General features: G+C 39.6%; 1 protein-coding gene across 1 annotated transcript in view; it reads right to left on the bottom strand.

Annotated features, from left to right (window-relative positions):
• Positions 1 to 26,977, bottom strand: part of LOC135216419 (probable cleavage and polyadenylation specificity factor subunit 2) — a 217,622-nt gene that overhangs the window by 54,802 nt on the left and 135,843 nt on the right. Inside the window, exons 8-11 of the mRNA XM_064251764.1 lie at positions 23,376 to 23,476; positions 18,496 to 18,660; positions 12,066 to 12,210; positions 6,378 to 6,498 (exon numbers count right to left, since the gene is read on the bottom strand). Coding sequence (XP_064107834.1) covers positions 6,378 to 6,498; positions 12,066 to 12,210; positions 18,496 to 18,660; positions 23,376 to 23,476 — 532 coding nt within the window. The remainder of the gene's footprint in view (positions 1 to 6,377; positions 6,499 to 12,065; positions 12,211 to 18,495; positions 18,661 to 23,375; positions 23,477 to 26,977) is intronic.

Raw genomic sequence — 26,977 nt, 5'->3', positions numbered from 1 at the left:
CTCGAGCTCTTTCTTCATAGAAAGAGTCGGTTTCATTCTCACACACGAAGATCCTTTCGTTGCTTTCGCTGTGGAGAACAACGAGTGTGGAGAAGGAGGAGCAGTAGGGCTCAAAGACTCTCCGAACTCCTGAAGGAGAAGCTCTGTGAGCTTCTTGTACGAAGAAACTGCTGCCGATGTATTAGCTTCTTCCTCAGAGGCTTCCTGGTCTTCTTGAAGAAGAGAACGAGGATGAGGAGAACGAGGATGAGGATCCTTATGAGAATCCTTAGATGATTTCCTAGCTGGGGTACAGTGCGATGAAGGAGACAAACGTCTTGAATGAGGAGAAGATTCCAAAGTAGAGCGCCGTACAGGAGAACGACGAGTCGTAATAGAAGGACGCTTATCCGAAAATTCTTGTCTCATCTCGCATTCCTTCCTAAACGAAGACAAACTCTTAACAGCAAAAGAGGAAGGACTCCCTTCCCTAGAAAGACCACGTCTATCCCTAGGGAGATTACGAGAGGGAGAGCGCCTACTAAAATCCTGGCGCCGATCGTGAGGAGAGCGGCTACTAGGCGCCGAGCGCCTAACTGTCACAGGGGAGCTTTAGGGGAATCATGGCGCCTACCAAGCGGCGAAACGTTGCTAAAAATAGGGCGCCTATCAGGAGCAGGGCGCTTGAGAGGCTCTTGATGCCTACGAAGCGGAGAGCGGCTGCTATGCTCCGAGCGCTTAAACGGAACAGGGGGTCGACGAGATCTTGGTCCTTACCAAGGGCGAGAACGTCTGTAAGGCTCCGAGCGCCTAACAGAAGCAGGGCGCTTGAGGCGTTCTTGACTTCTTAGCAAGAGGGGACCGATCAGGAGTAGGGAGCCTCGAGAACAAAGAGTGCCTACTAGGAGAACGAAGCAAACGAGGATCAAGGCGCCTTTCTCCAGGAAAACAGCTACTAAAAGAAGGACGCCTACCAGGCGCAGGGCTCCTACTAGACTCTTGATGTCTTACAGGGGAGGAGCGAACTCCATGCGATGAGCGCCTACAAGTCACGGTATCCGACGTCCGACGACAGTAGTCGGAAGGAGAAGTCGCCTACTTTCAGAAGGGCATTCCCTAGGGTCTCTGAGAAGGCGAGGAGAAGAAAGACGAGACGGAGACGACGAAATAAGTCTTCTATGGCTTGAGCGACTCTCTCTTCTTGCACGAACTCTAGAAGAAGGAGAAACAGAAGGGGCGGAGCGTCTACCTGAGGCAGGAATCCGATCTGGGGAAATATCTTCATAGTCCAATGAGCGCCTATCCGACGAATGGCGCCTCGACACCTCCGAGCGGGAGTGGTGTTCCTCTCGTGAAATCCTACGATGTGTAGAAGTATCCTCAAAAGAAGGAGATCGCCGATTACAAGGAGAGCGCTCTTCCGACGAAAAGCGCCTCGATCTCTTGATAGGGAGAGACAAATCCTTCCTTCTACGTGATCTCGATGCCAAGGAGTCCGCCAAGGCTGTGATCTGAGCTTGTAGGCCCGCTAGCACTCGAGAAGGTTTAGTCCCCAGGAACTTCTTCCGAAGCAAGCTCAGCGCGAGGAGCGGGAGAAGGAGGGCGATCACAGGATCTCCTAGGCTTCTTTGCTTGCAAGGAAGCTACATCAGAAAAGTCTTCTGGGCTGGACGCTAACGTACTGAAGGGAGCGAGCCTCCGCAGCCCTCTTCAACGGGCGTGACGCCTCCTTAGAGCTCCAACCACGCTTCGGCGAAGGAGAAGAGGACGACGAAAAACACTGACGAAGAATATCCTTCTTCTTACGATCCAGGCAGCCTGGGAGCGAACTTCAGGATCTGCCGAGGGGACGCCTCCTGACCGGTGGGGGCTCTCCCTAGCCCTCCTGCGGCTTTCGACTTTCCTCCTCCACTGGAACTGGGAGTCTGGAAGAGGTCTAGGCCTGGAGGCACTAAGGACCCGGTCAGACGCACCCTCCACATCACTGGGTACACTGCACTTATCATCACTGACACTCTTACCTTGATCAGTACGAAGATTCTTGTCTTCCTTAGAACACAAGGAAGCTTTTGAGGCCGCCGCCTCCGAAGACGAATCTACGGCTTCGGTGCGGGGAGCAGGAGCTGAGACCTGGGAGGAAGGTTCTAAAACTACATTAATGTTAGTTTCATTCTCACTCATTCTCGACCTGCTCGAACTCCTGGAAGAAGCTTTACGTACCCTATCCCTTTCAAGTTTCCTAATATAAGAAGAAAGAGCCTTATATTCATCTTCGTTCAAAACCTCACTCTCTTGACACGCGTTACTAAACGAACATTCATTCCCCCTACATTTAACACAGATAGTGTGAGGGTCAACCGCAGCTTTCGGTAACCTCACCTTACATCCATCAGTCAAACATACTCTAAACAAAACCGGAGTTTTGGAAACAGAATCAAAATCAGACATTCTACAGGAAAATCCAGCGCAAAGTCAATAACGGTCCACAATCAGCGTATGCCAAGCCAAAATAGAGCGAATACGTCACCAAAAAGTCCAAATCAATCTCCAGGCAAGCGAGAAATGAAGAATCTATCGGAATGAAACGACAACAGTTGTTATCGCTTCAGCGACAGAAAAAAATCTGGCTGGAGAGATAGATTGGTTCATACACCCGCCACCCAGCGGCGGGTAAGGTAGACCACCTGACCTACCTGTCGCGTGTGCCGCGAGATTTGAAATTCTGTCGGGAACGTCGGAGACTATAGCTAAGTATATATCTGGCAGGGAAGTTCATGTACAAAAATCTTATCTCTAATATAGCCTATCCTACACTAGGGTAATCAGTACCATCTTTATATATAGGGTAGCCTAGCCTACACTGCACAGTATACGTACTTTATAATTATACGGTATAGTAATTATTAATTTCAGCTAATTCTCTGGGTTCAAATCATACTGGCTTATGACAATTCAGTACAAAAAAATTAAATAAATAAAAATTGGACAGCTTCGTTCTGACATCAGCATAATTGAGCAATGTCAGGCTGCTGATGGGTACGTATAATTACCAAAATTTATATATTATTTCACTGTATCCACCAATATTGTATGTTTTCTCATATAATTGTATTATTATATAATAATAACTGCAGTCAATGTTTTGGTTTGGAAATCAGCTGATGGCAAATAAGAGTTTATTTCGCCATATTTAACTCCTCTCTGTGCGAACTTTCTTGCTTCTAGTCAGCATAAACAAATATCTAGACATTTTACGTAAATAAGACAAGGTAATTTTTCGTTATACAACAAATTTTTAAGTCGAACTATGACTTGTGAACTAAATTATTTTTGTGTTAGGAGCATGTTTGTGTGAAAAAAAAGAGATGTGATTCCATTTGCTATTTTCACTTGATTTCATCATAATATAAGCCTTATGTTATGGAGGAGTAATGATAGTTTATATTTGACAACATCTCCAAAGGTTGTGTGAGAGAGAGAGAGAGAGAGATTGGTGGAAGAATGAATGGCGGTCGGAAGCATGTCTGTTGTGGCGCTCTTTAGTAAGTCAGTGGAAGTCTGTTACGAGAGTCGTAAGCAGTGAGGCGTCTGGTGAAGTTAGTGTCGGTTTTGGCAGCAGTTATCCTTTGGTGTTTAGTTGTTTTGGTGTTATTTGACAGATTTTTGGGTGGTGAAGTTGTTGTGCGTGTGTCTGTCTGGTTGTGGTGAGGTTGAAGTGGTTTGTGGTGCATTTTCGGTGTCTGTGAGTGGTGTTTGGGGCAGTGTTGGTTTTGGCGGGTTATTGTGCTGGGGGAAGTCGTGTGGTTGTCGTGTTCTTTCCGGCTGTTGGTGTTTGTCTGCAGTGATTTGTCGGGTTGTGGGTCTCAGGTGGTTGGTTTGTGTTTGGTTGTCAGCAGTGGTTGTGTGTCGGCTAGCCTATAGCCTATATCCAGTGGACAGCACAGCCTAGCCCTGAGTATCAGAAGCCAGAGGTGAGTACCTGTTTGTGTTTTGTGTGTTTGGTATTTAATTGAACCAACTGTCCTGTAGGTTAAAGGTAACATTAAGGGGAAGGTAGATTAACATAACTGTGGGGAGTTTACTTATTTTTTTGTGATCCCGCCACAACGTTATTTATCTTTTATTGGTGTGAAAATAACAGTAAAATTTATTGTTTCAAGCCCAGTAGTTTTGATTAAAATTATTTCCTCTTGATTTTATCTACAGTTGTGTTTGATGGCATAACTTTACAGGAGTTTTATCATTGTTGCCGATACATGATAACAGTCATTAGCAGCTTGAACAGCCTGCTAAGCTGCTGCTACAATTTGGTTTAAACTTAACAGCATATTTCCTTGCTGATCTTTGATCTATAGCAAATAAAGTTATTACATAAAAATATATCAGACCTATTCTACATAATGTTGTTTATAACATAACTACAGCAATTGTTTACTACCGTATGATGGTTGAAATCCAAGCCAAACGGATGTTGCTGTTATCCAATTCGGTTGTACTTAGCAAAAAAGTACAGAATTCCATAAGTCCAAGAACATAACCGCCCTTATCACTGTTATTTCTTATGGGAAAAATGATTAAACAACGCATTTTTAATTAACACGAGCTCTCCAGGAACATAACCCTCACATTAATTGAGAGGTAACTGTATATGTTGCTTTATTTCAGCAGGTTCATCATAAAGCAGCTGACCGAAGTTCATTTATTATTTTGATATTTCGGTAGTCCACGCTTCTATTTTCAAAGTGAAGGGCACCAGGAGTACATATATGGTATTTATACCTGAAAATGGGTTTACAAAGAAGAGGGGTAATTTTTTATTTGATGATCACAGCCAGAGAGCTCTCCCATTGGCTGTGAGTCTGGCTAGTGCCAAGGGTTTTGCTTGCTAGGCTCACTGCTGGAAAAGGAGGGCAGCTGTTGCATTATCTAGGGGGTGTACCTCATTGTTCTCATGATACTGGTTAGGAGGAAGAATAGAAAGGGCCTCCTTGTAGTAGAGGCAGAGTTGGACCCCCTTTGATGTGCAGTGCATCAACTTCTATATGAGAATTATCAAGCAGCATGTCTTCAGCAAGATCCCATTTGTCTATATTGCTAATGAGGAAGAGCTGAAGACTCCTTGGACATTCAGAGAATCAGTTTTTCACTTCACATGCCAGAGGTTTTCACTTCACATGCCAGAGAGTTATTGACAATACCACCCCTTTGAGACATCTGTATTACCATCACTTCCCAGGGCTTCCAGACCAGACACAAGTCCATATAAAACCGAACGACATTGGTTCTGTCTCACCAGTGATAGAGAATGCCCTGAAAAATTTGAAACATTGGTTAAAAACACTCCCTCTGCTTATACGGGATTGCCACCTCTGAAGAACTTCAGTACAGTGCCCGACAGAGGTTGATAGTGGTATTCTCACAAGGGTGTCAGGGAGTGCCATCAACAAAGGGTGCCAAAAGGAGAGCTGTGTACCCCTTGAAGGTATGAGGACCATAAAATTTTTTTTACAAACTACAAGAAGGATAAGATTGCCCTGAAAAGCATCATTCAGGCTCATGTAACCCCTATTGAAGTAGATGCTATAGTGGACCCTACAAGAAAATTTACATCTGCCTGCAAGAAAGTATGGTAATTCCAACAATGCACATGGGAACTATACACAACATCAAAAGTCAACAGGTCATGAGAAACACCACAAAATTCAATGACAACATGGACTATAGCCACCATTTGCTGCAAGGAGGCCCTTGTTATTTGGTGGAAACCCACATTTAATATTAACCAAGTATGCTCCTCCTTTTGAACTTTATAAAGAGAATAAGATGGGTTGCCTGAGATAATGTAACAGCCACACTCCTACTAGAGTTGCGAGCCCTGTGAGCACGACTCCTTGGTGCTAGCCAATCAGCTCTTCTATCACTAAGGAAGACTCACATCCAACAGAAGAGCTCCCCAGTTGTGGTCATTGAATAAAAAATTCTCTTTCTTCTTTGTAAACCACTTTTCTGGTATAAAAATACTATCATGTATGTACTCTTGGTGTCATTTAAACTTTGTTAATGGTATAATTGACTACCAGATTGTCAGGATAATAGTAAATGAAATTTAGTCTGCTGCTTTATGGTTTACATTCTGAAATGTAGAAACTTATACACCAAGTTGAGAAGTCACAGTATAAGCTCAAAAGCATAGGAACTGTCATTTTTGTCAATGAAGTATTATTATTATTATAATTAATTTGAAAGTGTGGGGAGAGAAGAAAATATAATTTAGAAAGATCTGTATAAACGAAGAAGAGATACATTTTTTCATCTATATTTAGTCTGTACATTTACAGGACCTTTAGTCAAAAAACCATAACTCTATTATGTCTGTTTCAGCTAAAAGTCACACATACCCATGATCTCTTCCTCTTCATAGGGCATCTGTAATTCTAAATTTTCTTTATTTTCTTCTCTCATTGCTGCAATATCATAGTCATCCAAATTAATAAATTCTCCATAATCATCACTTCGAACCTGTAAAAGTTTAGAAATATTTAATTCATTAATATCAATGTTATCAAGACGAACCCATAAGTATACATAGCCTTCTATGCCATGTGCAAAAATCCAAGACACTTCCAGAGAAAAACAGAATTCTTCCTCTTGGTTGGTTAATGCATTTACAACTAGTTATCAAAGCTCCTCCATAATTTACGATATTAACTTTGTTCTTGCATAAAACAGAGGTGAATGAACAGTAGAGATAGCAATAGACCCTAAAGTAAAATGACAAATTTTTCATAGCTACAAACCTGAGGTCTTAACAATAGGATAATTTTCTAGCGCCTAGCTGGATCCAGTTAAATTGCAGATGAAAAGCAAGGAAGCTTGTGAGATCTGGCAATGCGTGCATATATCGGGTGAAAATTATTTGTCATTGCAGTGATACACAGCTAACTTGAGGTAGAGGGACAGTAAAATCTTTACTATAATATGTATGTAAAAGCAATACCAATACACATAAAAAATAAAATTATTTCACAATAAATTTAACATAATGATAAAGTATGAAAACAAATGCATACAGTAAATAGAAAAAAAAAGCTTGCTCGAGTCAGTGTTCTGTGCACTGAGAGAGAGAGAGAGAGAGAGAGAGAGAGAGAGAGAGAGAGAGAGAGAGAGAGAGAGAGAGAGAGAGAGAGAGAGAGAGAGGAATGGCTCTGCTTCCCACTGATTTAGCTGATCTGGGATGATTATTCACCCATTTCTTTCACTTACACTCGACTTTCCCAAATCACTTTTATTTTTTTTTATGGTAAAATACCAATCTGGTGATAAATGCTTGTAATGATACATTACTACTGTACAAGTAACTCTGCTCTGTGATAAACAAACTGGCGTCGCTTTCAGCTTCTGCATGCCTTTGATTGTTTGTTGAAACGGCTTTCTTGTGAAAAGTTATTTTATCTCTCTTTCCTTTTCTTGCATTCTAGACTTATTACTTATTTGTTTGCAAAATCCTCATGTTTGTTTTAACAGTCTGCCATTTGCCAACAGTAAGTTGATGTGCTGTGGCATAATTAATCCTTCTTGTACACTAAAGATCCAAGTGTAAACACACCAATTACTCTCTCTCTCTCTCTCTCTCTCTCAGACACACACACTATCGATTCCTTTGACTGTCTTAGTACCTAATATGTGAATAAAACTGATTTTACCAAACACTTTGTAAATAGGACATAGAAAAATAAAATTGAGAAAATTTTACTTCATATAACGTACTGGTTCATTACTTTACACTCTTAATTCAACTTCCAAACACATTAATAGAAAAAATGTGAAAAGGGGGACTTTTTGGGTTGGCTGGAACGAATTATCCTGATTACCTTTATTTCTTATGGGGATATTTGTTTAATTTTTTGAACAAATCGTACTTCGAACAGCCTACTGGAACAGATTAAGTTCGAAGTATGAGGTACTACTGTAATGATGTAGCAATCCACCAAAGAATTTCAAATACAAAACAGGATACCAATTTTGAACAAGACCATGATAGTGGAACAGTACGTATTTTGATGGTTAAAACACAAAAACCCTCTAAAAATGCTTATACCTAAGTATTTTAATAGTTTTATCCCAAAAAGTGCATTTCAACACCAAAATTATATGAAAATCCAGAAATTTGTGAATATTTGTCAGTCAAAAAATGAATTTTCCACAATAATGGGTATAAATAGTCCATGGAAAAATCTGCGAATAGGCGAGTCCGCGAACAGCAGGGGTCAACTGTATACAGTATTGAAGTATAAAGGTTAATATCTTGAAGATGACGACAGTGATCTCACATCACCAACCAAAATAGGTATCTCTTGACTTGATGCCACCACTGGACCTAAACAATAAGAACCTATGAACTTGAAAGGAACAGCTCTTAGATAAATAGTAGTAAAATGGTCTGGCGCCTCTAAACCAGGTGCCTAGCAAGGACTGTCTCTAAGATGAAAACTAAGTGGCTTGCCATTAAGACAATCATTATAAAGATTTCTCTTGAAAAGATGGGAAGTATCAAGATTTTTCTTGAAAAGATGGGAAGTAAAGATCACTCTGACCTAAATTAATGATTTTTACCCAAGCTTCCTCATCTGAAATAGTCTCATTAATTCTTGAAAAGATAGGCCTCCACTAGAATGGGACTGTGTTCTTAGAAGAGTCATTTTACCCAACCTGTTGACAAAAACAGTCTTGATGAGTACCTTGAAAAAACTCATTATCAATGGTCTGTGGAGAGAAGGGATGATATACAGGACCACAGAACAATCTTTAATACTCATGTTCTAAGTCATACATGAAATTACACAATTAACCCTCTTACGCCGAAGGGGCATATGAAAATCGTCTCCCGTATGTCAAGGCGTTCACGGAATGAGCGGCGAAGCGGAAAAAATATTTTTTTCAAAAAATCACAGCGCGCTTAGTTTTCAAGATTAAGAGTTCATTTTTGGCTCCTTTTTTTTGTCATTGCCTGAAGTTTAGTATGCAACCATCAGAAATGAAAAAAATATCATTATCATATATAAATAATGCGATATATGATAGCGCGAAAACAAAATTTCATATATAATTGTATTCAAATTGCGCTGTGAGCAAAACGGTTAAAGCTAACGAGTTAATTTTTTTCGTTGTATTGTACACTAAATTGCAATCATTTTGGTATATAACACATTGTAAAACGATCAAAGCAACACAGAGAAAATATTATCACAAAATGATGCATGAATTTGTAACGCGTGAAAAACGTAAACTTTTTTTTTTTTTTTCAAAAATTCACCATAAATCTAAATATTGTTCTAGAGACTTCCAATTTGTTTCAAAATGAAGATAAATGATTGAATATTACTATACTGTAAGAGTTTTAGCTTACAATTGCAGTTTTTTACCATTTCTGACGAGTTAAATTTGACCGAATGTAGAATTTTTTTTATATATTTTTTTTATATGCAAATATTTTAAAAATGAGAAAAGCTACAACCTTCGAATTATTTTTTAGTTGTATTTTACATCAAAATTGCGCAAAATTTTCATATATAAAACTCTATGAAACGCCTAATAAGAAACGAGCATACATATAAACGATAATGCGATGTACGCATTTCGGAGATTTGCGGCGGAGAATCTGCGAGCGGAGGGAAGGAGTTTTATCTAAAAATTCACCATAAATCTAAATATTGTGCTAGAGACTTCGAATTTGTTTCAAAATGAAGATAAATGACTGAATATTACTAGACTGTAAGTTTTAGCTTACAATTGCGTTTTTTGACAGTTTCGGTAGAGTCAAGTTGACCGAACGTGGTTTTTTTTTCTATTTATCGTGACTTATATGCAAATATTTCAAAATTGAGAAAAGCTACAACCTTCAATTATTTTTGGTTGTATTCTACATGAAATTGCACACATTTTCATATATAAAACTTTATGTAACGGCTAATTCAAAATGGAGTAAACATTACGACAATTGCACGAAAAAATTTGATTTTTTTTCGGAAGAGTTACCGCGTGGATGTAAGGAATTTTTTTTTTCATAAATTCACCATAAATCGAAATATTGTGCTAGAGACTTCCAATTTGTTGCAAAATGAAGGTAAATGATCGAATATTACTAGAATATAAGAGTTTTAGCTTACAATTGCGTTTTTTGACCATTTCGGTAGAGTCAAAGTTGACCGAAGGTTGATATTTTGGCACTTATCGTTATTTATGAAAATATTTCAACACTGATAAAAGCTACAACCATGGGTTGTTTTTTAGTTGTATTGTGCATGAAATTGCGCACATTTCCATACATAAAACTTTATGTAATGGCAAATTTAAAATGGTGCAAGCATTACGACAATCGCACAAAAAAATTTATCGGAAGAGTTACCACGCGGACGTAAGGAAAAACACGGCTTTCCTCGCCCAGAAATAGATTTTTCCTACGTCAAAATCCCTTTTTTCATAAGTTCACCATAAATCGAAATATTGTGCTAGAGACGTCCAATTTGTTGCAAAATGAAGGTAAATGATTGAATATTACTAGAATATATGAGTTTTAGCTTACAATTGCGTTTTTCTACCATTTCGGTAGAGTCAAAGTTGGCCGAAGGTTGAAATTTTGGCACTTATCGTTATTTATATGAAAATATTTCAAAACTGATAAAAGCTACAATCATGAGTATTGTATTCTACATGAAATTGCGCACATTTTCATATATAATACTCCATGTAACGGCTAATTTAAAATGGTGCAAAAATTATGTCAAAGTGACGAAATAATTTCTGAGATGTGTCACTGATACTTTTTAGTGCGATAAGAAAGAAATTCGCGCTTGCGCGCCTGCGTAACGATTGTAAACAAAACAACACCTTGATCCTTGAGCTCCCAGCATCCCCCATGGCGCGTGATTCAAAAGTTTTCGGCTGGTAGAGGCCTAAGTATTTTTCCGCAAATTTTTTTAAAAAAACTTTTTTATGTCGACGCTTAATACGTCCAATCGGCACCCGGGAGACAATTTATCTCGATGTTTAATACGTCCAATCGGCGTAAGAGGGTTAAAAGTTCCTCAAAGACTAACTAGTTCTTAATGACATAAGTAGAGGACGGGGAAGAGAGGTCACCCCTTCCTACATGAGTGATCAGAAAAAATATTTAAATCTATACTGACATTCAAGGACTGTCCCAGCTGTTTGAATACAATTCTTAATCTCCTGGGTTATTTTTAAGGAAAGTCAACAAATTTCAATTAAGACAGCTACAATCCTGACAATAAACAAGCCTAAGCATTGCACCACAAAAGGATTCAATTAAAAGCGCTGCAACTAAACAAGGGATAACTAACCTACATGGGTATGAGGAGGACAACATGCACATTGAGGCTTGGATCGCCAGCTACTGAACAAATGTGGGGAAGAGAAAAGGAAGATAAAATATAAGATGAGGGAAAATAGAAAAAATTTCCAACAATACACAATATGCAAGAGATAATGAATAAAATGTTACGTGGATGAAAATGCAGAAGAGATGAAATGAAATTGCAATCCTTAATTATCCAATAAAGTCTAAACCCAGCTGACTGATTTAAGAAGTTCCTTGGTGTTGTGTTATCAAAGGTCATTGAGATAAAAATCATTTACCAAAAATAAACAAAACTAAATCAATGACACCAAAAAGATTAGTAAAAAATGGAGAAATAAATATCTGAAGACCATCTGAAATAATTCTATAAATGCTAGTAATATCTTGAATTACGTATATCTTCTACAAGATAGCAACTGGGAATCAAAGGAAACAAAATGCATCATTATAACTTATCAAGATAAGCAGTATTTTTTTCTGTAAGAGTCTGAGAATTTTGCATGACAAAAGGCTGTCCATAAGTAATGGGTTTCTGATGTATGTAAGTTTTAAATTTTCCCTTGTAAGTGATGACTTGTTGTGTGAAAAGTTTTTATAACATATTTAACCTCAGCTATTTAACTAATAGTGAGAAGGGCTTTCACTATTTAATATCATCAGTAAAATATAAAGTATATACTACGGCAATTAAGTTATTTGTTAACTTCACCTTCTCTTCATGGAAAGGAAACATAGGATGGTGTTTTCGACTTCTAAACATACTGTGTGTCCCTGCTTTTTCATACAAAACAATAATATCATGTTTTCCAGCTTCTAAACCTTCTTCGCCTTCACTGTCACTTGATGATTCAACTCTGAAGAAAAAAGTAAAAAAAAGGGAGGTTAATTTACATTGATATGATAAATATACATGATTAATTTACACCTCTAACGCTACGTTTTAACCGTAACAGGCTAAGCTAAAATCTATATTAAGAACAACCCAAAACTGGGCAAACTTTAAACTTGGCCAATTTAAAAAACACACATCAATGGAAAGGGTAAATGTACTGGTATAAAAAAAATTCTGACAAATTTTCTGTACCTTCCATGGGAAGTTGAAAGTGAATATTTCCAATAATGTGAAGGGTTTCTTTCCCAAGACATTCTTAAAACTATGCTAATTTTACCATGTTATGACATTGTTATGATAAAACTAAGTTTTACATAACACTTACCAAGAAGTTATATAGCTGAAAGCTTCCTACCTCGGCAGTTCAAAATTCAAATTTTGTGGTGGCGCAACCATCTCTGGTGTAGGTAAATGGGAGCCCCCCACTTTCGGGATAGCCAGGTACAATTTAGCAGAACCTCCCAATTCGTTTTTGTCCAAAAACACATCCATCTGGGGGGAGGAGGGAGTGCTTTGTTTATATAACTGCTTGGTAAGTTTATATTGTGTAAAACTTAGTTTCATCATAAAAGTGTCATTTTTACACAAGTAACTTACCAAGCCTTTACATAGTTTATTCCACGTTAAAAGGAGGTGGGAATCATGGATTAACTACTCCAAAACATTATAGAAATGATAATGGCTTGAAATAGATAATTGCTACTATTGCACGAATGCTTATTGTACCTTACTTTGAGAAGAGTAGCTGCAGGTTATTACTCTCTCTTCAAGTTGTAGAAGACTTGGCAATATTGGCCATGAGTAACTTCTACTTAGTGAGGACTTTGGTTTCATGGTAGTATACTGATGAGACGACAAAGAAGACAACATTGACCTTGCCCTAGGTGCAAAAACCAGAAAAAAACAACACTGACACCAGCACCAGATTAAAAAACCACAATCTCATCCACCAAAATAAGAACTGAAGGGTACTCCGGGTACATTGTAACCCCAGGCTTACCAAAAACCTCAACATCTTAACCCAAAGCGAGAAGATATTAGTATAAGGGACAGATAGTCCCCTACGCCTTTTCTCCTAATATCATGTCAGCCACGGAGATAGGTCCTAAAGTATAACAATTTTCAAACATTGTTTCGATGTCCTTTAGATAATGTGAGGCGAAGACTGACTTTGACCTCCAAAAGGTCATCTGCAGAATTGAAGCCAAAGATATGCTGTGGCAGAAGGTTAACAAAGTGGCTACTGATCAAATCTCATGTGCTTTGTCTTTCAAATGAGGGAGAGAGTAATCTTGAATCTGCGAATGGGCTTGGCAGATAAGGCTTCTCAAGAAGAGGGAAATGGCCTCTCTTCTTCCTCTGGCCCGAGGATATCCATCAAATTATGATGAATGATAGAGGCCAAGGTGCAGGTGCATTCTCATTCTTGGCAAGAAAGGGCAGAGAAAGGGACCACACTGCATCTCCTTGATTGAACCGTATTCTCTTATCCATCAGCTGAGTCTCGCAGAGACATTTAGCTGTTACCAATGCTACTAAGAAAAGTGTCTTTTGTGTTAGTTTCGATGTAACTTTCGACATGTCAAAGGAACAAATTAGGTCACTTGAATCTTGGTTATTTGAAAGGTCTAGTCCTCTGTGTCTACAGACTGAACTTCGCATAGATTTATGTCCTTTAATAGTGGTTGACGTTAGCTTCCTCGTATTCCTTAAATAAAGGAATAAGTCTGCCAGCTGCAATACATTTATTGGGATGACAGAACGTAATTGGGATATGGTAGTCATTAGAAACTTCTGGAAAACAATGTGTTTGTTCGACGTCAACAGATCAAGGATCACCCTTCATTCTGAAGAATCCTTTATGAGAACAATGAAGAGGCATGCTTGGTGACGAACGTAAGAATGTTTCTCTATGGCTCCTTTTAAGAGGGCCTTCTGTACATAATCTTTCACAGAGGGGCCCAGTTTTTGAAAGAACTCTTTCAAAGGTGGAGGGGGGTGAGACCATTTCCACCCCAGTCCCCAAGAAGAAGACTTCCATTCCTTGTGATATTTCTGAAGCCGACCCCTGACCAAACAATTCCTATTGGGATCCCCCCCTTTCCTCTGCCTTTTCCTTTAATGGGCATTCCAGGTGTTGCTTTTCCTTTATAACCCAGATTTTGGACCTTGTGAAAAGGATACACTTTTTGCTGAGCAGGTTGTTGTCCCTTTTGAGGGAGCTGTCCCTTTTAACTACCTATCTGCATATGAGGAGAGCTATTGGAAGTGAAAGAAGGCCTATATGATTATTTTTTATCAAAGCGTGCCTTTTTTGGATTGGGAAAGGGGAAATTTCTAGTTTTTGGTTTCCTGAAGTCTTTTCCTAGTAGAGCATACACTGCAATTTTGTTGACGTGCTTGCTCTTTACTTGAGTCACATAGACTCACTTAAACAGGTCTCGGCAGAAGGCATTAGACTGTAATAAAGCAGTCACATTGGGAAGTGACTTGTTGGAGTTTCCCTGTACCTCCATTTACACTTTTATGCGCCAGTCTAAAAAGTCATCGTGAGCTTCCCATAATGTTCTCATAAGGCTTTTAACCACAACAACACAGATTATCCTAGATTCTTCTGGAAGCCTTTTTGTGGCTACTTCTAACAATGAGGAAGTGGTTAAGACACTAAGGAGGTTGATCCTAGCACGAAACTCTGATGCTGATGTTCCCTCTGAAATCCTTTTCATTGGAGTACCAAATTGCTGAGTTGCAATATATAGCAGGAGCTATTTCCTATCAAAAGGAAGTTGAAGTGTTCCCCATTCTTCAGTGGATTTTTTTGAAACTGGGATGACCGAACCAAATGGTTTTAGTTCTGCCAATGGTTCATGCTTTCCAGTTATTACATAATTCTGAAAATGTGCCTTCACATGGTTTATGGTTTTAAATCTGAAGGGGCAGAAGGCTGGTGGTACATGATGAGCAACCTGAGTTTTGTTCATGATGGAAGTATAAATCCATTTCCCATTTACCTGATTAAGAGTTTCATCTACAGTTCTCAATGCCTAATTGCCACGTAAGAGAATGGTTTCCTTTTGAGGTTTCTCCATGTCTGGCACAGGTGGTATCAGGAGCCATTCAGTGTTAGGAAATGCTGCTCTGTCCCTAAATTCAACATGTACTACTTCTATCAAGGTCTTTCCCTCATTAATAAGATACTTACCATCTTGAGAGAAAATACATATTGAGGCATCTCGCCAAAGATTATAAGCATCAGAGTAGGAATTTGGAGTCTGTTAAATTTTGGTCATAAGACTCATAACCAGGACCGGCCATTTTGTTGGTTCCAGTTGGGTTTGCACTCTTAACTCTTGTTTCGGCAGATTTGGTTTCAACTCTCCCTATTCTATTGCAAGATGCAAGACGTTTACATTTTGGTGTAAACATTACTGATGATTTCTTTAATATCTTGTTCAGAATCATGCAGTATGTCCATTATCTGTTGCCGTTCGGCGACAAAATCATCTTTGATGTCACTTATTATTTCCTTATGGAACTGACCTAATACCGCAAACTGTGTATCCCTTTTGGGGGAGCTTGTCTAACCTGATTGTGTATCTACAGCTGAGCTGCAGCTGTCTGTTCCCCAGGGGGCAGAAGTCCTGATTGCTATAACCTTCTGAAACTGCTGCCATTTCTATTGGGTTCAGGTGGATCATTATATCCCTTTTGGGGGAAGGATCCTGATTAGCTTCTGAAAGCTGCATGGGGATTGACTTGCTTCTACAATGTTTCCCCCCATAGCTATTTGACATCTGTGTCCCTGGTCCTTCTGGGTTCAGCAAGGTTCTTTCGGTATCAATATCTACCTCAAAGTCTTTAAACAATTCTCCTCTAAGTGAGGATTCCTCTATTTCCTCCACAGGATGCACCTGGGGAGTAGTGTTGACTTATATTACTGGGTTTCGGCCCGAATTTGGGGTTAAATATATGCTGACGGAGTTCTTCTGGATAGGTATAATCTGCCCCTTCCTCACCTTTGCTAAATCCTGGGACCCATCGAGACAGTCTAAAATGGGCAGTTTCATCGTTAAAGCTTGCTACCAAAAGCATGCTACAAATTTCCCACATATCAGGGAACCAAACAAATTTGTCCTGATCATTACAAGGACTATGTCTATGGCAGGTGGTATGGGGAATGCCCACTGGCAAAAAATGTACTGAGCAACCATCTACTTCTAATACCTTGAAAATACTCTTAGTAAGGTGATCCACTTCTGGTGATGAGAGCATAACTTTGGCTGAAGAAAAAACCGATCGCCTAGCAGAGTTGATGAGGCCTGAGAAATCTCCCTGCAAGAAGGCAGAGTCCCAGGGAAGGAGATTCTCTGGTGTCATAAAAACGGTGACTCTTCTTAATCCGCTTGGCAGGAGGTGCGGCGAAAGAAGCTTTACCCATATTTCTTTTTAACACTAGCCAGGAGTCCACGTCTCTCAAGACTTTCTTCACTGACGAAGAGGGTATCAACTTGGGTTGTGACAAGCTGTCTAAAGCAAGTTTGCTCATAAGAAAGGTCGAAGCCAGTGATTCTGGAGCTGCAGGCGAGAAAAAATCCAGGAATTTGTCAAGAAAGTACCTTAACAATGTAGAATAAGCAGACGAAGGATTTGAGTCCTGTTCCTTCCTCTTCCTTGTCTGAAGACACAGGTGATAACCCTGTTTCTTCTGCTTGCAAAGGGGTAAGAACTTTCTGCAACAAAGACATGATGTCATCCAATTGTCGTTTCAGGGGAGTGAGCGAAGGATCTGAAGCTGAAGAATACGACAGAGTGGGGTGAAACCGCTCTTGGCTCGGCTGACGGGGAAGGTGGGTGCCTCGTAACTGATGTCGGTTGTTCGGCCGAAAGGGAGCGTTGCATCGTAACTGGAAAATCACGACCAGGAGTCCAAGGTAAATCCATATCGGGTAAGGATTCCGGACTGTCCCAAGCGGATTGGGAACAGGGAGCCGACGAAGCAGGTGGTGATACTGCGTAGCTGCACGAAGGTTAAGGACTAAAGACATCCTCTTTCTTCTTCTTAGAAGGAAGAGGACACTTATCTACATCCATGAACTGTCTCTTGAGGGGCACGACATGTCTTGAAATCGCTCACAATGACTCTTGTTGGGAGTCAAGCTGTCTGACTCCGATGACAGATCATGTACACCAAATGAAACACCTTTCCAACGGCACTCTGTCGACACCTGGGAATCGCCAGCAGGTTCAACTGAGGGGGCGACTGATTGGGGGCAAACCCCACCGGCCTCCCTTCGACCTCTGGTATGTCTTCTCAACAGTGGGGGGGAGCAGGACAGTGACCTCCGTCTAGGAGCACCGACAGGCTGGACAGCCACCTCCTCTTCACAATCACTGTGCACTTCACTAACACTTTGGTTGCCTTTTTCCCTTAAGGCTTTAACAGAAGCACCAAGTTCCATCACTGCACTTACTAAAAATTTGAACTTCTTATCAAATTTAAACTCAAGGCTAGTCATGGTGTTGGGATCGGGAGCAAGTGAACTTGGAATAGGAGTTAGTGACAGAGGAGCAGGAGGAGAAACAATTGGAGTATCCACAGGAATTACAGGTGAAACAATCATGTTATCCTCTACCAATCAGGCAGACTGAACATTACCTAAACTAGATCTATTTTCTTCCCTAACAGCTGCTTTCCTCTTTCTGTCCTTATCCGTTTTGTCCTGATGAGACCTAAAGATATTCCATTTCTTGTCATCCCAATCATGACATTCAGCACAAGTATTCTCTTTCTTGTACTCTTGGCCTCTACATTTACTACATCTGATATGTGAATCAGCACAAAACCTAACACTAGTTGTGCTAGTCTGACATACTGAAAATGCGCTAATGCAAAAACAACCCAGAGTACTTCACCGTGAACTCCAAATTCATCAACACAATCCGTTGGAAAAAAGGCTCCCTAAAACCACCGATGTTGACCAGGAGCCAGCAGAAAATGAATTGAAGCTCTCTGCCAGGTTGTTACCTACACATACTCCCCAGCAATGGGCGGGGGATTCTAACCACAATGTTAGGCTGACGTAGGTAGAAAGCTCTTAGCTATATAATTACTGGGTTAGTCCCATATACAAAATTTATAGTTAGGACATCAATACCTACGTATTCATTGTTTACACATATCAAGAAATAAAAACAAAATGTGAGTTTAGAGGACTTGAGTTCTTCCAAACAACTAGGATTTACATACTCCTCCATTTTAATTCTATGCTCATGCTGTTCTTTCTCCCTTTGCTGTCTATAATATTCATCAAGCTCTACACCCTCTAACTTGACTCTCCGTTTCTCAAGCAACTTGAAAGTCCTTATAGAAGGATTATCGATGAGTCTCCTAGCCAAAGTGTCTGGACCAGTTCTGAAAAAAAGTAATATTGATTTAAAAGGCACATTTAAGTACAGGAACTTAGGATTTATTTGCTTATCTTATTAGCTTATCAACTTTTATGAACTTAACATAATGTAGCATAAAAACATTTAAATTTACTGGAAACTATTTTGTTTAGATAAAGTCCTACATGACTCATATACAGTGAGCCATGATTGTCACAGTAACCATATAAATCCTGCTTCCTGGATTGTGAAGCAGACACTCCTAAAATATTTGTATATAAAAAAATATATATAAAAATTTTGACATTCGGTCAACTTTAACTCGTCCGAAATGGTCAAAAACTGCAATTGTAAGCTAAAACTCTTACAGTATAGTAATATTCAATTATTTATCTTCATTTTGAAACAAATTGGATGTCTCTAGAACAATATTTAGATTTATGGTGAATTTTTGAAAAAAAAATTTTTTTAAGTCCGCACGTTACGAATTCATGCATCATTTTGTGATAATATTTTCTGTGTTGCTTTGATCGTTTTTCAATGTGTTATTTACCAAAATGATTGCAATTTAGTGTACAATACAACGAAAAAAATTACCTCATTAGCTTTAACCGTTTTGCTCCCAGCGCGATTTGAATACAATTATACATGAAATTTTGTTTTTGCACTATCATATATCGCATTATTTATATATGATAATGATATTTTTTCATTTTTGATGGTTGCATACTAAACTTCAGGCAATGACAAAAAAAGGAGCCAAAAATGAACTCTTAACCTTGAAAACTAAGCGCGCTGTGACTTTTTGAAAAAAAAATTTCCGCTTCCGTGTTCACTCCGAGACCCCCCCGCCATACGGGAGACAATTTTTATTATACCCCTTTGGCGTAAGAGGGTTAATCTACCTCTGCTTGCTCTTTCTGATATTTTCAGCTCCATGATGTTTTCGGCTATTCCTTCTATCTGTTTCCATGCCTGAATTATCATGTAGCGTTCTCTTCTCCTTTCTAGACTATATAATTTTAAGGATTGTAGTCTTTCCCAGTAGTCAAGATCCTTAACTTCTTCTATTCTAGCTGTAAAGGACCTTTGTACACTCTCTATTTGTGCAATATCCTTTTGATAGTGTGGGTACCATATCATATTGCAATATTCAAGTGAACTACGAACATATGTTTTATAAAGCATAATCATGTGTTCAGCTTTTCTTGTTTTGAAGTGCCATAACAACATTCCCATTTTTGCTTTACATTTTGCCAATAGAATTGCTAATTGGTCATTGCATAACATGTTCCTATTCATCATCACACCAAGGTCTTTAACTGCTTCCTTATTTGTGGTTGTCTCATTATTAGGTCCCCTATATGCATATAGCTTTCCTTTGCTGTCTCCATAATTTATTGATTCAAATTTATCAGAGTTAAATACCATCCTATTTACCTCTGCCCAATCATATACTTTGTTAAGGTCTCTTTGTAGCGCGTTCCTATCTTCATCACAAGTAATTTCTCTACTTATTCTTGTGTCATCGGCGAAACTACTCACTATCGAGTCCTTAACATTACTGTCTAGCATCCTTGTCCAGCATCTTCTGCACTTCCTCCTGGAGAGCCTAGAACTTCAGAGAATCTGGAGGATACACCCTCCTGAGCAGCGGCTTGTCCAAGAATGGGGGAGAGAAGTCGAATGGCAGTAGATACCCCAGCCAAAGGACATCTACTACCCATAACTCTGTCACTTGGCCCAATGGCCCACCGGGCAAACCCCCCCCCCCCACCTGTGGCACAGGAGAGGGAGAGGCGCCTAACCTATCGACGGCCCCTATGCCTCTGCCCCTTGGGGCTCTTCTCAGCTTAAAGGAACGGGAGCAAAAGGGACAATTGGTCGTCTGACCTAGGCTGGGACGAACAAGGAGGCCCCGCCGAAACCAAACTCCTTGACGGCCTACCAGGCGACGACCTTCGTGACTGCTGCTGGGCAGGGGGAGGAGGAGCTGGACGTCTCCGAGGACGAGACTCTGACTTAGACACAGCCTGGTGCACTAATCTGTCTTTGGTGTCAGCCCAGCATCGGTCAATCACATCCTCCAGCTCGGTCTGAGGGAACAGAAATTGTGATTCCAAAAGATCTCCAGTCCTCAATGCCAGCAAGGACTCAGGGTCAACTGATCTTTCCATCCTGGATAAAGCCGCATCTCTTCTAATCAGGCGTAGCCCATAAATTAACACTGAGGTGAGCAAGATACAAAAACACCTTGCCTCAGGACTGCAACAAACTGGCAAGAGAGGGAACACTCACCAACCCCTCTGGGAACCTGTCAGAAGCTATCTTGGCAATGACCGCCGACCAGAAGTCCAGCCAAGAAACTGTTTGAAACATGGAGGCTGCTGTAGACTCCAACGCTGAGGCATCCTGTGGAGACAAGGATTGAGCCATCGACCTCACCTGCTCCAAGTAAACCCTGGCTTCAGAAGATTGACGTCTGGGTTAAGATGATGCAACATCAAATATGCAGAGTTCGTAGCATAGTACTTCCTATGCCTCGTGAGAGGCAGGGTAAGCAACTTGGCAGAGCCCCTACAGCGATCCTGTGTAGCTCCCAGCAAGTGACCAAGCCTGAGTCCTACTCTCCAAATTGTTGAACCCACGAATGAGATCGACAACTTCTGTAAAGGAAGACAAAAACTCTTGCGTGTCTCCCTCCTGCTCCGGCAACTGAGACCGACGACGAGAAGGATGTGCAGGCTTATCTTAAGTGCCTTTCTCATATAAATTAACAGAAGAACCAGCACCCAAACAGCCCAAAACACCAACTAATCTGTCTGGGCTAGATCCAAGTGCCAACTCCTGCCATGAACCAACTACAACACTAGGGACATCACTACGCACTCTCCCAACAGATGACTCTCTAACATGGCCGCGTAGGTGAGGAATCCCAAACACTCGAGATAGAATGAGAATCCCTCGGAGTTGAACCCCTGGAAGTGCCAGGGAGAGGGGTAGGCAAACACTCCTGCTGCACCAACCCCACGCTCACAACTTTCAACCTCTTGACAGGCGCCTTGAGATACTTATGGCAATGAATATGCCCTGGAGAAGGAGAAACGGAAGCACCTGCAACGTGCAAGAACGTGGGAGGTTGCAAAACCCTCGTGACTTGATGCAGAGGATGAAGCAACCACTGCAGATTGCACAGGGGAAGAAACACTAACACTCTCAGTAACACCAACACTCGCAAATGAAGAAGGGCAAAGTCCTTAGCTTTCCAACGCATGATACGCTGACACGGCGGAGATGCAGGAGGAGAGAAAGACAGCACTGGCAAAGTCCTTAGCTTTCCAACGCTTGATATGCTGACACGGCGGAGATGGGGGAGGAGAGGAAGACGGCACTGGCTCCTTACACAATCTCTTTGCAGGAGGCGGGGGGCCATGCAACACGCTTGCTTCCAGTCCTTCAAGCCAACATGGCAGCAAACTTACCTTCTAAAACAGTCCAATCTCTTAAGAACCGCCCGGCTTAAAGTCGCAGACGGATCAGCAAGAGAAGGGGCTGACAACCTGGAAGGGAGATGCAGCAAACCGGATGGCAGAGATGACATCATGGCAGCAAACGATGACGACACAGACGAGCGAGGCAGCACAGCAGAGACAACTGGGAGTGACGTCATCGATGGAAGTGACACTATAAGTGGTGATGACGTCATGGCTTTCCCTTGATCCGAAAGGGAAGCAGACGCAAATGGCGGAGGGATACAAAATGACGCTACAGCTTCCCTCTGACTCAAAGAAGCGGCAATCGTCACTCGCGGAACAATACAACATGGTTGACCTCAGCTACCAACAAAGACAAGGCCAAGAGGAGGGGGGAGGGCCTGGACAGCATGAGGAGTGGGGTAGCGAGCATCCAAGAAGTGCGTCAACAACCCCTCCAAGGAAGGTGGACCCCGTAGCCCAATCTTAAATGAAAGACATTGATGAAAAAGCCTCCTCCCTCTCGGGAATCAAATTAACTGCCGAGGAAGAGGGACAGACATTACATAAATCAGCCTGAGGGCCTTCCGATACTTCCAACTACGAATCGATGGATGAAAAGGAAGGGGACAAAGGCACAACACTAGCATGGGGTGTGACAGCAGCAGGAGATGAAGCATTGGGAAGAGGAGAGAAAAACCCTCCCATGAAGGAAGAGTAGAAACTCTACGATGCTCCCTCTTACTATAAAATAACTTTCACTGTGCTCTAGGTCAAGCACGGCTTTCCGTGCAGAGATTCTTTATTGTACAACTGTTAGAATGGCACCTACTACAACACGAAACCTGGAGTTCCGGGGGACACACGTTAACGAGGCCGAGAAGGAGCAGAAGAAGCCATAATAACAGCACACACACTCAAACACCAGCAAAAAAGGGCAATGAACCAGGTAAAGGCCAAGAGAGGTCAACCACAACCTCATTCAGGCAGTTTTAAGAAAGACTGATGCTGTGGTGTGGGTGCATGGTCCTTGACCACTCTTCACCCAATATACGCACGCGTTGCCAGATCTCACAAGATTCCTCACTTTCATCTGTGATTCAACTGGATCCAGCTGGGCACTAGAAATTATCCTATTGTTAAGACCGAAGGTTTGTTTGCGTATCAACAATGGAAAAATATTACAGAAGCCATGTGACACCACAAATCATCTTGAAACAAAAATGGTACATTATAATATCATACTGTAATATCAAACAAACCTTACCTGGATGTTAGTATTATGGTATTTTTTGGATTGGTAGCCCACTGGACAAAAAGCTCTCGGGCATACCCGCATTCAAGGTCAGGAAAGCTTGCCAGGACTACCTGTTGGAATATATTTAACTTGAATAAAAATTTGCCTCTATTAAAGTCTGTGTGGTATACAGCCTTAATGCTCATTAGATTGGAACCACTCTGATGAAATATTAAATTAAAAAAAAAATAAAAATAGCTCCTTCAATTTTTATCAAAAATGCCAGTTAGAAAAATTCTTGTTGATGCTTTGTCAAGATGATCAGTTTAATTTATTTTGTCCATTACAGTACATCCTTCATCTAGAACATCATTTTCCTTTGCCTTAAAAAATTAAATTAACCTGGACAATAGCTAAAAACTTACTCCTTAGTGTATTAAATAAAAAATACAAAAATTTCATACACTAATTGGACAAACTCTATTTATATAAATGCACACACAAGCTGAAAGATAAATGTAATACTATATGACTCAAGTACTAAATTGCACTGCGATGAATGTCAATAAAAATGCTGTACCAGAGGAGGACAGTGAATTTGAAGTGTTTTATCACATATGTTGAAAGAGACTCAAAGATATTTAAGGTCTCATTTTTAGATTGCTTGATACTTTGTATTTTATATATCTTCGAGCATACATACCCAGATTAGAATCACTGTAATCAGCTATAATAACATGATGAATGCATGTGTATAGCACACAGAGTGGGGAGGCAAAGTAAATGGCAACATATTTTGTAACACAAAGATGTCCATGGTCTTTTTTTCATATTGTAGGATATTTTGTAGTTTATCTATCTTGTTAGCATACCAGGAAAGTGTAACTACTGCAATTGGCTACAGTAAGTGTGGAGTTTACCTTAAAATGGTGCATGTGTGTATGTACTATGGGCAAAAAAAGCTAAGTAATAGTTTTTATTAGGTTTTGTTCGTCAAATTTCCTAATTCATTTTACCAAAATCACATAATCTTTCTAAATTACTCTAGAATATGAAAATACCATGCAAATTAAATGCACCATATATGTCTGAAGTACAAGCACTCCCAGGGTTACGGCAGTTGCGAATTTATGGTGCTTGCCTCATGGCACTGTTAAGGGGTGCACTGACAGCCAAATTTCATGGAATTATTTTATTTTAGTTATTAACAGTTTTCAACTGTTTTATGTCTAAATAAACATGTCCTCTAGCGATAATGCTAACAAAATTTTTAGATTGGTTTATTGACAATTTCATTCATTGCTCATATGACACTAGGAACCACAAATTGTGAAAAAGAATTGTAAAAATATTTGTATGAATAATTCAGGATAAGATAAAGTAAGTTATTCACTGTTTTGGACTGTTTTATGCACAAAGAAACATGTAAAGAAATGTTATTGCTATAAAAGAATGTTTAGGTTGGTTCATGGACAATTTTGTTCATAGCTCATACAGCACTGTGAACGACAGATTGTACAAAACATAAGAGCCTATGAATGATCCTAGATTGGACTAAGTTTGAGATATACGTACACTATTTTGGACTGTTTTATGTGCAAATAAACATATCTTGAAACATTATTGCTGAAAGAAATGTTTAAGCTGGTTCATGGACAACTTTGCTTATCACTTCTATGGTACTGTGAACATATTCTAATAAAACCATGAAAAACAAATGTGGAAAAAATTGATTAAAATAATTGCTCCCCATTAAAATATCTGTTTCTCTAGTGATATGTCATAGAAAAAAAAACAGCTTATAATGATATACAGAATACGTACTGGCTTTAGGAAACCAAATATTCCTGCTTGTTTCTAGTTTTTTAATCCAAAATTATCTTTGTGCTGTTTCCTCAAAAGTTACTTTAAAAAAACCTAAATGCTTTGATCTCCGAGAAGACTGAAACATGACTTGTGTTTATTCTGTATTGTTTGTAGAATATAATATGAGGTAAAAATTAGAAGGGAATAACCTTCAATCATTAGGTAGTGTCATTTACTTTGTACGTAATGGGGTCTTATGGCATTGGCACTCCACATAAATGCAAATTTTCGGGAACATATGAATCAAGAAAGAGCACAGTTCTATTAATTAAATAACGAAGTAGTTTTAGTGTAAGAAATCAACTTTCTAACTGTCATAGTTTCATAGATATGGCAAAATAAGCAAAAATTATTTTCTTTTGCTGTTTTCTCAAACTTGCTTTTTTCAAAACTAAATGCTTAGGTACATATTTCACCAAGAAGACTGAACCAAAAGCAATGAAACTTTAACAAAGTGTAGTATACGTATATCTATGTCTTGATTTTTTTTGTTGGCAAAATAATTTTTGCATGAAAATTTCTCTGTTGCATATTATTTTTGAAAAGTTTCAAAATGTTTTTTTCAGCCAAAAAATGAACTTCGAGGTCGAATTTCTATATTTCCTGATGAGATCATTTTTATTACTAGCTGTAGAGAAAGTGGTAAAAATTTGAAGCAAATCCCTTCAGTCATGTGGTAGAAACAATTATCTACTCACTAATGGGGCCTTAAAGCATTGGCGCTCCCTTTAATCTAATTTTACCGCGACATAAGCAGGTTTACAACACCATATGTTGTAAGCACCATTTATTCCGATTATTATGATGTTCATGGCATATTTCAGGTTACAACATGCTGCCGGGAACAGAACCCATGCTGTAAACCGGGGACTGCCTGTAACTGGAATTTCTCACATGGATTTGTTCATAGAGATCTGGAAGATAGAGTGGGGGTGGCTGGCTGGTTGTGCTACTTCATATCACCATGACAATATTTCCTCATCTTCCTTTATGAACAGGACTATTATTGCATCATCATAACTGGTAATAGTAATTGTTTTAGTTTCTATAGATTTATGTTTGTATTTCAAAATTTTGAAAGTTGGCAGGTGTCAATGGCAGAGAATGTTTTGAGGACTAAGGGTGAACAAATCTAGTTAAATCCTCTAGACTGGTCTCTATATGTAAAGAGCCCAAGAATTTTGGGGAGGAAAACACAAGTCACTGGAAATTACTTGACATATCAGCTGTCACACTTCAATGGCTTTGACATTAAAAAGCTAGTTATAAGATGTAAATCTGTATCAAGGTTAAAATAGCCTGTCAATTCAAAGAACTTCTGGCTAACCTCCCATTACAAGCAGTTTGGAGTTAGCCTATACAACTAACACAGCGTTACTAGCCACAACACTAAAATATCTCCCAGTACATTAGTAATTTTTCCACAATAAATAAATCTTGTATTGCCCTGTACAGTAGATATTTTGTTAATTGAGGCAATATATAATTCTACTTAACACAGCTTTTTCCGTGAATGTTTTTCTGACAAAAATTTATCTTCCAAAGTAGAGACTATATCAAGACAGTAAAAGTGACCATACCTTATGGTTGAATTTTTCCACTTATTTTTATAATCTTTGAATGTTACAGCAACTGTTAAATCAAATCAAGATTAAGATATGAATTTCTCAGAGAATTAATATGAATACCATGTTCACTTCAAAATTTTACCTAGTAGAGTATACTATCTTGGCAACTCTAGCCCTTAGTATCCAAGGAATCTGTGC

Source organism: Macrobrachium nipponense, chromosome 6, assembly GCF_015104395.2.
Source record: "Macrobrachium nipponense isolate FS-2020 chromosome 6, ASM1510439v2, whole genome shotgun sequence".
Classification (NCBI taxonomy): domain Eukaryota; kingdom Metazoa; phylum Arthropoda; class Malacostraca; order Decapoda; family Palaemonidae; genus Macrobrachium; species Macrobrachium nipponense.
This window is presented reverse-complemented; position numbering and strand designations above follow the sequence as displayed.